This window comes from Leptidea sinapis, chromosome 1 (assembly GCF_905404315.1).
Source record: "Leptidea sinapis chromosome 1, ilLepSina1.1, whole genome shotgun sequence".
Lineage (NCBI taxonomy): Eukaryota > Metazoa > Arthropoda > Insecta > Lepidoptera > Pieridae > Leptidea > Leptidea sinapis.
This window is the reverse complement of record NC_066265.1, coordinates 17312988-17326165: the sequence shown is the minus strand read 5'-3', so window position 1 is coordinate 17326165 and position 13178 is coordinate 17312988. Positions and strand designations below refer to the sequence as shown.

The 13178-nt window shown below is 40.0% G+C and overlaps 1 protein-coding gene across 2 annotated transcripts in view; it reads left to right on the top strand.

The window, feature by feature from the left end:
• Window positions 1-13178, top strand: part of LOC126967758 (glycogen debranching enzyme) — a 50669-nt gene that overhangs the window by 11742 nt on the left and 25749 nt on the right. For both annotated transcript variants that reach the window (XM_050812436.1, XM_050812445.1), the window contains exons 3-11: window positions 122-219; window positions 1583-1757; window positions 1826-2024; window positions 2101-2241; window positions 4607-4831; window positions 4902-5011; window positions 6444-6563; window positions 7884-8027; window positions 10404-10537. In XM_050812436.1, coding sequence (XP_050668393.1) covers window positions 122-219; window positions 1583-1757; window positions 1826-2024; window positions 2101-2241; window positions 4607-4831; window positions 4902-5011; window positions 6444-6563; window positions 7884-8027; window positions 10404-10537 — 1346 coding nt within the window. The remainder of the gene's footprint in view (window positions 1-121; window positions 220-1582; window positions 1758-1825; window positions 2025-2100; window positions 2242-4606; window positions 4832-4901; window positions 5012-6443; window positions 6564-7883; window positions 8028-10403; window positions 10538-13178) is intronic.

Sequence of the window (13178 nt, the reverse complement as noted above, 5' to 3'; positions counted from 1 at the left end):
CTGGCTGTGCGAGGCGCCCGGTGGACGTGCCAAATCCGTCCATGTGTTTAAACTATTATACTGCCCATTATAAGCTTCTACTCGCGGCCTATTCGCAACTAAAAGATTGGAATGATTTCAGGTTCGAGAAAGGCGATCGCATTCGGTTCTGTCCGGGGCCCAGCTTGCTCGGGCGAAGGGTGTACCTCTATACCAACTATGTGGCGGAACCAGACGCGGGTGAGTGTTACATGACTGTTGGCTGATAAACATTTAAACGTGAGTGTTTAAATGTTAGTTTTTTTTATGAAAATAAGGGACGAGACGAGCAGAACGTTCAGCTGATGGTAATTGATACGTCCGCCCATTACAATGCAGTGCCGCTCAGGATATATTGTTATGGGGCAGTGCGGCCGATAGTATTACCATCTTTGTGCTGCAAAAGAGACCTATTCGCGCTATTTATAACCTAGGTCCTAAAGATCATTAAGAAATTTAATATCATTAATTTAAAGAAATAAACATTTTGACTGTTGCTATGGCGGATGACTCATTATCTCGACACCTGCCATAGTCAAATATTCAACAGTACGTTTTGCAGAGTGCGCTGAAGCATTGTATTGGTGAAGGAGGATCCTGCTTCGAGGGCGCTGCTGTCGAATTTTTTCCAAGACAACAGGCAAACAGCGATTGACATACCAGTCTGCAGTAACTATCCTTCCATCTTCTAGCACAACTGTCGCGTAATGACCTTTTCGACCAAAGAATGAGGCAAACAACTTTTTTCCTTGACTTCTTCCTTTCTTTACATTAGTCTGCCGACCCTCGAAAGGAAACATCCACTGAGCTGATTGCCTTTTGGTTTCGGGTTCGTAGCAATAGCTTTCATCACCTGTGACGATGTCAAATACAGCAATTGAGTCACCGCAGTTGAATTTATCTAACATTTGGCGACACCAGTCCATGCGAAGGTGTTTTTGGTCGTCGGTTAAAGTATGGGGAATCCATCGGCTTAAATAAATAGATTAACTTGGTCATCGCGACGAAGACAATTTAGACAATGTCATGTTTATGTTAACTACAAAGCTACGTTCTCATGGACGGAGAATAAAGTGATACCCTATAAGGGTATGGTTTTCTCCTTAAGAGGTCCGTACCATGAAAAAAACTTTAGTTAACAGTTACTTAAAATTTTAAATAAAGTCCATAATAATGAGTACCAATCTTGAAAATTTCCGTCTTCAATTCCCTCTACACCTATCTTCTAACTCTACACGCCCTAACTCTTTAGGGCTTACCTCACAAAATCTACAGTTCATTCAAAATATATGGCTTGACCGTTCCATTCCAACAAGAACTATTGTAAAACAGAAAAGTAATTAACAGTGGACAAATTTTTCATTTTATGCCCATGTGAATGTAACGAAATGGCCATGCTACATATTTTTACTAAGGTGTAGATAGAGTTTGTAAAGATAGGGCGTGTAGTGTTAGAAGCTTAGTTCTCCATGATATCTGATATCTTTTTCACAATGGGAGTCAAAACCATAATACTTTCTAAAGAAAGGAAATATTAATATTATTAAAATTCTGCATGGGGTAGATGACCCAAAATGTGGGAGCGTGGAGTTTGGACATAAGCAATATTACGCATTGGAGTGGAGCGAGAGAGGCACTGGGATGGGTGACGGGGCTCTCGTCACCGACACCGAGATGTTCGCCGAGCTAGTAGCCGCGCGCGCCGGCACCTTCCACTACTACTTCGTGTACGACGAACCGTAAGTACCGCTGGCACCGCTCGGTACCGCTGTGAGAGAGTCGTCACGTGACTGACATCGTTTGGCAGGATCGCGCGCGCGGCTGACGGCGGACAAGGCTCGGGTTGGTTCGCGGTGACGCCGTCGCTGCCCACCGGCGCGCCTCTGGACGCGCTGGTGTGTCAGACCGTGCTCGCCAAGTGCCTGGGACCTCTACCACGGTGGCGCAGCGTGCTCGAAGTGGCGCACCGAACTGGCTACAACCTGCTGCACTTCACGCCGCTCCAGGTGCCGCTCGCGTCCTCTCTTTCCGCGACTTGTTGTTATTGACCTTGACACTTGCAGTCGTATTGTCTTGTCGCAGGTGCTGGGAGCGTCGGATTCCAGCTACAGCATCGCTGACCAGCTGAAGCTGGATCCGCGGTACGACGACCCCGTCACGGGCAGAGAGGCTACTTTCGCTGATGTTCAAAATTTAATCACCACCATGCACGAAGAATGGCAGGTTTGTTAACTATTTAAGATCATTCCCTGGGCGAGTCCATGGGAGAAAAAAGGATTAGATCGTCCCAGGTCGTGAATATAGTGAGGGGCCTTAGAAAATATTTACTTGAACAATTCAGCTACTACGATCTGACCTAATTTCTCAATCATAATAATGATTTCATATTGTGAGACCTTGTAATAAAATGTTATAGTAATAACTAATAATATATTCCCTTATATTATTTATTATACCCTGTTCACAAAATTATTTTGTTTATAAGCCTTTGAGGTAGCTTTAGGGCGGGAGTAACAAGCTCATGAATACTCTTATATTGCACCACCATTGTGTTTAATGTGGCTTGCATTACAAATTAATGTGAATTTTAAATTTTAGTCAGTGGGCTCATACACTCGAACAATAAACCAGCGATAAGAAGCTGTATAGTAAACCACCACCGATCCCTCAAACCCACGCTCAAATATGACAGGGGTTCTGATAAAGCTATCATCACTGGAGAGTAGCAGCTCTACCCAGAGTAGGGCATTCCTTCCCCTCCCATCATATTCTGGCGAGACATATACTTGCTGCCACCCCACTGGTTTGTAATTTTCCGACATCCGCCGCCAACCGTATTATTCCTAACGGAGACGCTGATACAGTGTCCAAATCAGCAACACAGGTTATTTACTTTGCTCATTGCATCACTTTAATTCCTGGTTCTATGCATCAGCTAAAGCAGTACATGCACAGGCACAAAGGATCCAAAGCGATAAGTTTTGTTGAGAAAGGCACTTCTCTCAGAATTTTTAGCTATAGGCTTCCCAAAAGTTAATCAGAATAGCTTGCTCAATGATTGCAGTATTCAGGTAGTTGTCATTTATTACGCGTTTTCTTTCGCATCTATTATGGGAATGGTCCTCAGAGATATTTGACTCGATTCCTGTATTACATCGCCACAAGATGATATCGTATAGCACTGAAAATTTCGGGAATCAAGGAAGTGACACAACATTACTATTTTAAAATGTATTTATTGCTTTTAGAAGTATTCTCCGCGAAATTTGGCACATTTTTCCATACGATGGAACCAATCATTGAAGCAACCATTCCATTCGGAAGTTGGGGTCTCCAAAATGGCCGTTTTGTAGGCGTCCACAGCTTCTTCAGGTGATGAAAATCTCTGACCACGCAATTTATTCTTTATTTTAGGGAAAGTATAGAACTCATTACGGCTTAGGTCTGGGCTGTACGGCGGATGGTCTAATAATTCTATGTTTTCATGCTCTAAAAACTCTTTTGTTCTGTGCGTGGTGTGAGAACTCGCATTGTCGTGATGGAGGATGATGCGGCTCTTGCAGTTCTCTTTACGGAGTTTAGAAACGACCTGTGGCAAACAAATGCTAGCATACCATTCTGCATTAACCGTTCTTTGTCCCTCAAGAGGAATATTCGCAACATGGCCGGTTTTGGAGACAAACGTGGCCACCATTTTTTTTGCAACACTCCCTGAACGAACAATTTTTGTTGGCTTTAACTCATTTTCGAACACCCAAACTCGTGACTGGTTTTTTGTTTCGGGTTCGTACGCGTATATCCAGGATTCGACACCTGATACGATGTTGAATACAGCATTTGAGGATCCTGCGTGGAATCTTTCGAGAGTTTTGACGCACCAAGTAACGCGAGCCGCTTTTTCCTCTTCACAGAGCAAATGCGGTATCCATCGGGAAAACAACTTTTTTACACCTAATTGTTGATGTAAGATTATTTGTATTTGACTGATGCCAATGTCTAAAGTTGTCTGAATTGTATGTATCTTCCTAAATCAGCTTACGCACGACATCAACGTTTTCTTTGGTGACTGCAGTTTTTGGACGACCTTGACGGGGATCATCACTGAGCTTGACACGTCCACGTTGAAATTCAGCAAATCAGCGATAAATTGTGGTTTTGGATGGGGCTTCATCACCAAATGCAGATATCATCCGGTCAACACACTGTTTTTGTGTTAAACCACTTCAAAAGTCATAATAAATCATCGCTCTAGAATTTTCTCGAGTCAATTCCATTTTCTCAACGACTAAACAAGTTTGACAAGGCCTTGTGACAAGACCGAGAATCTTTTTTTAAATAAATAAATGGTATTCGATTTTTAAAACCAAGGAGTTATTAATTAAAACGATTTAAATATGACAGGAACAGTGGAAATATTCCATTCCCGATACTTTTAGTGCAGCCTATGTATATAAAAAAGAAGTTGTTATACTATTTCGTTATACAATATCGTGTAATTAAGGTTTTGCCTTTTCGAAATATAGTAAATATTTTAATGCGTATTGTTCTTGGCTTGAATTCTGAAACAGTGATGACCGTAACTTGTCAGATGATGGCGATCTGTGACGTCGTGCTGAACCACACGGCCAATGAGACGGCGTGGCTGCGGACGCACCGCGACGCCTCCTACAACTGTGCCAACTGCCCGCACCTGCGGCCTGCGGCTGTTCTGGACGCGCTCCTGGCGCGGCTCACGGCGGACGTGGCGGATGGCCTCGTACCGGCTGTATGCGGCTCGCTACCCGCGCGCCTGGACTCGCCGCACCAGCTCGACGTACGTATGCCGGGTGGGTGAATGCGGCCGCTCGCGCCCCGTGCTCGTAGTAACCCGCCGCGTGTCGCAGGCGCTGCGCCCGGAGCTGGAGCGGCGGCTGTGCGACGCTCGCTTGCACGAGTTCTTCTGCTGCGACGTGGACGCGCTCTCGGCCGCCTTCCTGCAGCGCGCCGCTACCAAGTGAGTGTGTGTTTCTGAAAATTCGATCTCGAGCTTCCCCGTCGATGATCGGTAGATGGCATTTTAGCATTTGGGTGTTTTTTTGAAACGCGGCTTGATATTAGCAGGCGGAATAGTTTAAGTTTTATATTGAGACTCGCAGCGAAACACATATATTTCTTTAAAACTTAAAACATTGCTGTAGTTCAGTAGTTGCAATCAGCACTGCGCGTGATCTATGAATCCCCGCGTATATTTCAATCAATCTAACTATAAATCTGTTTCTTACTTTATTATACTCATTTTATTCTTTCATTTTATCTTACAAAGCTGTACATCTAGTTGGTCCTTCGAGCCGGATCTGAACGGGTTCTTACTTCATTATACTTCAGCGTTGCTTATGTAATCTCCACTTGAAAATTCATATTAACAGAATCGAAAAAGTTTAATAAAGCTTCATGTTTATTCGTACTGTCTGTGGAAAGAAATTGTCAACACTTAAATCATATCCGGAGAGATTATAATACTTCTAATTTTTATCTCTTGCGGAACGCCGTTGTATTGGATCAAATCCTGTTGTTCATAATTCTAAGAGGCTTCAGGATTTATTGTCCTTGCTTGCTAGCCCAGATATTCTTGGTTGTCCCCAGAGCTAATTATAGGCTCTTTTATGTAATAAATACCAGTACCAATTTGAGTCAAAACGACTTGCTGTCTAGGGTGTGTCGCGGACACAATAATACTCTCTGTCACGCTACTAGTTTAGATATTTTTGTGTTACGTTAACTAAATTCAAAAGTAATTTGTATTCAAAAATTTCAAAATACTTGTTAGTCTTCCATATTTTATTTACTTATACGTGATCCGTATCAAATACCGAGCGATATTGTTATAAACGCAAGCTGTCTTTGCCTGTAATTGGGTCTGCATCTCTATTTGTAATATGAATGCTAATTCTGGTTGTAACTAAGATGTTAACCTGTGAGCAAACCTAATAAAAAAATAATATATGTACACATTTTATTCTATACTAGCTGACCCGACAGACGTTGTTCTGTATATAATAAATAAAATAATGTTTTAATTATAATAACATCAAAAATTACTTCGTAAATTATGCACCCTGCTATCGTTATGAAATTGTTTCACAGCAGAACTGTCAAACCGTGCGTCAATAAATTCTCTCATAGATATTATGTATCCACACATCAAAGGAAAAACAAATTTTTTGTTTTTATTTAATTTAGCAGCATTTTCCTATTTATTCACCTTTCAAACCTTCTCTGGACTTCCACAAATAATTCAAGACTAAAATCAGCCAAATCGGTCCAGCCGTTCTCGAGTTTTAGCGAGACTAACGAACAGCAATTCATTTTTACATTATTATACAAAATCATGTTATTTGTATTATGTATAATATATTGAGTAATGATTATGGTGGGGACCATTACAGGGTGCCCGGTGTGTCCCCGTCCGACACGGAGGAACTGCACCTGGTGCCAGACCCGCTGCGGCGGCGTCTGCGAGCCTCCGTCGACATGGACCGAGCGCTGGCTCTCTACAACGTGTACAGGTGACTACCCCGTCCCATTCGGTCCCGGTTCTTAAGCACATTGAGGAATTTTCTAGAAACTGTGGCAATCATAATGTTAACATGAGGAACAAACACAAACTTGTTATGCCTACTACTCGGCTAAGTCGAGTTAGTAAGTCTTTTGTGGGGCGATGTATATGCTTTTACAACAAGATCCCAGGAAATGTTCAAAGCAAAAGTACTACGATATTCAAAAGAATTGTTAAAAAACGTTTGTGTGGTAAAGGTTACTATAACATAAGTGACTTCCTTAATGATCACACAGATTGGGATTGGAGCGACCGCGCTCAGGCTATTAAATAATAAGTTTAATTGTACAATATTACTTTGTAAACATATTTTTTTATGAAAAAAAAAGCCTGCTGAGTTTATTGCGCCCATTCGTCAGGTCTGAGGTCTTCTTTTTGGAATGGGTGGTAGTTTTTAACCGACTTCAAAAACGAGGAAGTTATCAATTCGATCGGTATTTTTTTATTTATGTATGTACACCTTACATACTCTTACATTACTCTGAGATTTATGATCCGATTAACGTAATTATTTATACTTTTATTTGATGCGAAATAGATGCCATTTGGTCTCATAAAAATTTTACATAGGTTGGCCCAGTAGTTTTCATTTTATGAACATTTATATGAACATTTTCGTCTACCTGGATGACATAATTGTTTTCTGTGTACAGCTTTTTTTTGGAGTTTCCATTCGGGTTGATTATATGTTATTATTAACTGAAACTAAAACGTAAAAAATAAAAAAAACTTCGTTTAAAAATACCGACTTCAAAAACTGAAAAGTATAAAATAACTAAGAATTTTAGTTAATACACCTCTTATGCAAACCTTTACCTTGAATATTAATAAAATACTATTATTAGTATGTGCTACATATTGATAGATTTTAAGTCGGTGCCAAGCCAAATGTAATAAAGGTACCTACACTCGCCACGCGTTACTTTAAGCGGGATAGCTTCGTCTAGAACAAAACAACCCAAGCGGACAGATACGCGTAGCTAGACAACCTAAATAATTACAGTAAGTAAGCTGTTTATAATATTAAGTTTTATTTTGTTTAGGGCTTGGCACTGACTTAAAACGTATCAATAGGTAGCAGATACAAATAATAGTATTTTATTAATATTAAAGGTAAAGGTTTGCATAAGAGGTGTATTAACAAAAATTTTTAGTCATAACTTACAATAAGTGATGTCAGATCCTATTTTGAATAAAAATATTTGAATTTAAACATTACTCACATAGAGACATACACTTATTTAACATGTATGTGTTGGTGCACACCCAGGTCGGAGTGGGAGGACGAAGCGAGCCGCGTGAAAGCGTGCGCGGCGGCCTTCCGCCAGCGACTGACCCAGCTCAATGAGCACGCGGAGGACACCGTGCGTGACCACCTGCGTGCCGCAGTCGACAACTGTCTGGCGGGCATGAGGTATAAACAACGTTATTTACTTGTGAAACGCTTTTAAAATGAAACTGATAGAATCGACAACTGATACTGATCTCTGGTTCTGATCTACTGTCCTCAGACAGGCTAATGGAATCGGCAACCGATACTGATCTCTGGTTCTGGCCTACTGTCCTCAGACAGACTAATGGAATCGGCAACTGATACTGATCTCTGGTTCTGGTCTACTGTCCTCAGACAGGCCGAAGGAATCGGCAACTGATACTGATTTCTAGTTCTAGTCCTGTCTTCAGACAGGACGAAGGAATCGACAACTGATACTGATATCTGGTTCTGGTCTACTGTCCTCAGACAGGCTGAAGGAATCGACAACTGATACTGATATCTGGTTCTGGTCTACTGTCCTCAGACAGGCTGAAGGAATCGACAACTGATACTGATATCTGGTTCTGGTCTACTGTCCTCAGATAGGCTAATGGAATCGGCAACTGGTACTGATCTCAGGTTCTGGTCTACTGTCCTCAGACAGGCTAATGGAATCGACAACTGGTACTGATCTCAGGTTCTGGTCTACTGTCCTCAGACAGGCTAATGGAATCGGCAACTAATACTGATCTCTGGTTCTGGTCTACTGTTCTCAGACAGATGGAAGGAATCGGCAACTGATACTGATTTCTAGTTCTAGTCCTGTCTTCAGACAGGACGAAGGAATCGACAGCTGATACTGATCTCTGGTTCTGGTCTACTGTCCTCAGACAGGCTAATGGGATCGGCAACTGATACTTATCCCTGGGTCTGGTCTACTGTCTTTAAACAGGCCAATCGAATCGCCAACTGCTATCCGATTTCTTCTTCTCAATCGTTCACTCTTGTCAGAGTGGTCGTGGTTGCCAAGATGACGCAACATTAGTCGCCGTTGGTCTCCACAGTTATGGGTCGCATTGCCTCCCTCGCGATGCTCCTCCACTTTTGACGGTTTGCAGCATTATGGGAGCACTCCACAATAGGTGTCTGGGTCACTGTTTTGATAAGGTCCGTCCATCGTGTGGGTGAGCGTCCTCTCGCTCTTTTCCCCTCCACCTTCCCCTGCACTATCAACCGCTCAATCGATCCTTCATTTCTGGAGATGTGACCAAAGAACTTCAGAATTCGTAATTGCACAGTCGACGATAGCCTTTCTTTTATCTTCAGTTCTTTTAAGATGGAATTGTTGGTTAGGAAAGCCGTCCAAGGGATCTTCAGGAGTCGTCTCCAACACCACATCTCTAAGGCATCAATTTTGCGGCGGTCTTGAAGTCTAGGGGACCAGGTTTCAGCCCCGTAGAGGAAGATTGGAAACACAAGACACCTCATAATTCGAACCTTGGTGGTTTTGGTGATCCTTGTATGCTATCCGATTTAGCAGTTCGGTAATCACAGCCTAACTGAATCCATTGCACGCTAACCAGCTACACGATATTCTCACAATACTCAAAATACAGAATAATTAAAAATAACTGTCTTACTGAATATTGCTGGCCGAAGACTGGAGAAACTGAAAGCGCAGACTTGACATTTCTAGTCAGCCCTCAGGCTCGTCACTAGGATGGCTAGCGCAATACCGCTCCTCTTTAACTTGAATGCGCGCAGCAGGCCTTTTCTTCAGTGAACTTACCAATCCTTTCTCAAGCTGTATAGGTCGGATTTCTATTGTTGTTGAATTCTAGCCTGTTGATCGATCATCGGGCGTCGTTTTTTTTTATAAAAATAAGGGACAAGACGAGCAGGACGTTCAGCCAATGGTCATTGATACGCCTTGCTCATTTCCATGCAGTGCCGCTCAGGATTCTTGAAAATCCCAAAAATTCTGAGTGGCACTACAATTGCGCTCGTCACCTTGAGACATAAGGTGTTAAGTCTCATTTGCCCAGTAGTTTCACTAGATACGGCGCCGTTCAGACCGAAACACAGTAATATTTACACATTACTGTTTTACGGCAGAAATAGGGGCCTTCTTTCTTTTCTTCTGTCCAAGCACCGGTATGTACATCTGTGAGTCAATGCAATCCGTATTTAAAATGTACTAGTGGACCCGACAGACGTTGTCCTGTACACACGTCTTAAATTATAAAATCGGTCCAGCCGTTAGGAGAAGTTCACTAACATACACATGAGCAGGAGAATTATATTATATGGACGGAATTGAGAATCGAAACCAATTTCAAATTCACTGGAACACACAAAAAATAATCAAAATCGGTCCAGACGCTTAGGAGGTAGTTCAATTGTGAATCTAAACCATTTCGAATCCACCTGAAGACACACAGACAGAAAAGAGAAAATCGGTCCAGCCATTTAGGAGGAGTTAGGTTACAAAAGACGCACAAAAGAATATATTAAGATAGTTAAACTGCGTGGTAGATACGAGCGCCTGCAGACGGATGGGCCGCGCGTGAGTGAGGTGAGCAGCGAGCGGCCTCTAGTGGCGCGATACTTCACGCTGCCGGAGCTGCCTGATCTGCGCCACTACGAGGACTTTATCTACGGGGACCAGGGTCAGTTTTGATCCTACTCAATTATTTACTAATTAATTACTCTTACAATTCAAAGTTATACATTTTATCTATCTATTTATTTGACGACATGTATAGCCGAGTGGTTAGCGATCCTACCTACATAGCTAGAGGTCCAGGGTTCGAATCCCGGTAGGTGCAAGCATTTATATGATGAATATGGATGTTTGTTTCCGAGTCATCGATGTTTAAATGTATTTATGTATGTTTATTTGAATGTTTATATGAATTTATGTATGTTTAAGTAAGTATATTGTATTAAATATATCATTGTCTTGTAACCCATAACACAGGCTATATATGCTTAATTGGGGCAAGATAATTTGTGTAAAAAGAGTGTCAATATTATATTATTTATTTATTTATTCAGAAACAGACCATCTCACAAATGAATTACTTATTGTTATTTATGCAACTGTTGTGTAATAAAGGGTATTAAAACACGAATGTGGGTTTATGATAATAGTATCATATGAGTGTTTTAATACCTAATTATCAACAGTTCCATACAAGACTTTTATCTACGACCATAATATGAATCCTCTATAAAAGATTCTGAAACACTTAGCTTACTGCTAACATTAAAAATGCCAGTGCTAGTAACCATAATATCATCCAAAGGAGTATTATTATGAAAACGGATGATATAATGTTGTTCTGAATTTCATTACACCACTCGTTCAGATGATGTTATGGTTATTAGGACATTGGGTGTTTTAATATTGGCAATAAGCTGTTTTAGAATCTTTAAAAGAGGATTAAAAGCATGGGTGTAGATAAATTAATTTATTGATCCCTGACCTAATTTACAAGTTTAATAGCGAACAGTCAATTATAATCATACAAACGGCTAGGAGCCGATCTAATTCCTGACAACCTGTAAAGCCGAGTAGTTAGCGATCCTACCTACAAAGCTAGAGGTCCAGGGTTCGAATCCCGGTAGGTGCATTTATGTGATGAATATGGATGTTTGTTTCCGAGTCATCGATGTTTAATTGTATTTATGTATGTTTATATGAATTTATGTATGTTTAAGTAACTTTATTGTATTAAATATATCATTGTCTTGTAACCCATAACACAGGCTATATATGCTTAACTTGGGGCAAGATAATTTGTGTAAAAAGTGTGTCAATATTATATTATATTATTTATTTATTCAGAAACAGACCAAATTAATTACTAATAGTTATTTATGCAACTGTTGTGTAATACCCCCTGTATTAAAACACGAATGTGGGTTTATGATAATAGTATCACATGAGTGTTTTAATACCTAATTATCAGCAGTTGCATACAAGACTTTAGTCTACAACCATAATATGAATCCTACTAATATTATAAATGTGAATGTTTGTATGACTGGATGTAGGTTTAAACTTCTTTAACGCAAGTACTACTGAATGGATTTTGATAAAACTTTGCATTAATATAGCTTACACACCAGAATAACATATAGGCTATAATTTATAAAAATATTGTGTGAATTATCTATACATTTAAATAAAATTGGAGTGTCTGTTTGTAATATTGAAATAAAAGTTTTTTACTAAATGTATATTATGAATACATATACCGTATATACACCAAAATAACATTTTATACAATTTTTGTCTGTCGGTCTGTCTCTCTGTTTGTTCCGGCTAATCCGGCGACTTTTATTGGCAGGTAGCTGATGTAATAAGGAGTAACTTAGGCTACGTTTATTTTATAAAAATAAAGCAATATCCAAGAAACGGTGTAATTAAAAAAAAATTATATGGAAAAACAATGTTTGCCGGGTCAGCTAGTCCTCTATAAAAGATTCTGAAACGGTAAGCTTACTGCTAACATTAATATCATCCAAAGAAGTGTTATTATGAAAACGGATGATATAATATTGTAATGAATTTCATTACAACACTCATTTGGATGATGTAGTAGTTATGATGACTTTGGGTGTTTTAATGTTGGCAATAAGCTGTTAACTGTTCTAGAATCTTTAATAGAGGATTAAAAGCATGGGTGTAGATAAATTAATTTACAGATCTCAGACCTAATTAACAAGTTTAATAGCGTACAGATGATTAATGTTACAAACATAATATAAAAAAATAACAAACATATAAATATACTTTAAGAGATCCTACAAACTTTGTGGCAATTTCAATAAAATTTGTTTAATTTGTTGTTTAAACTTTGTAAAAGTGTCAGCAATCTATGTCTACACTAAAATCGTGGTGAAAATTTTATTGTAAAATTTACTCACACGAACAAAACCATCTCTATTATTTTTATATTTATACATTGCAACAACCAGGGACAATCCATAATATTATTTTCTAAGAATAGAAAAGTTCAGAATGATTTAAATTTAAAGTAAAAGCCTTCTGTCAAACACGATTAAAAGAATAATTAGCTAACTCCAGAATAACTGCCACTCTTGCTATCGACCGACCATGGCCAAAGCCGTACTGTCGGTCATTGATGAACTGGTGACTAGGTATACCAAGAGCTGGCGGTTAATTATGCTTTCCATGATTTTGGAGAGCAGGAAGGTAATATCTATGGGACAAGGGCTGACTTAATATCTATGAGTCAGTGTCTTATGAGTATGAGTGATGGAATAATCACGGTAGCACAG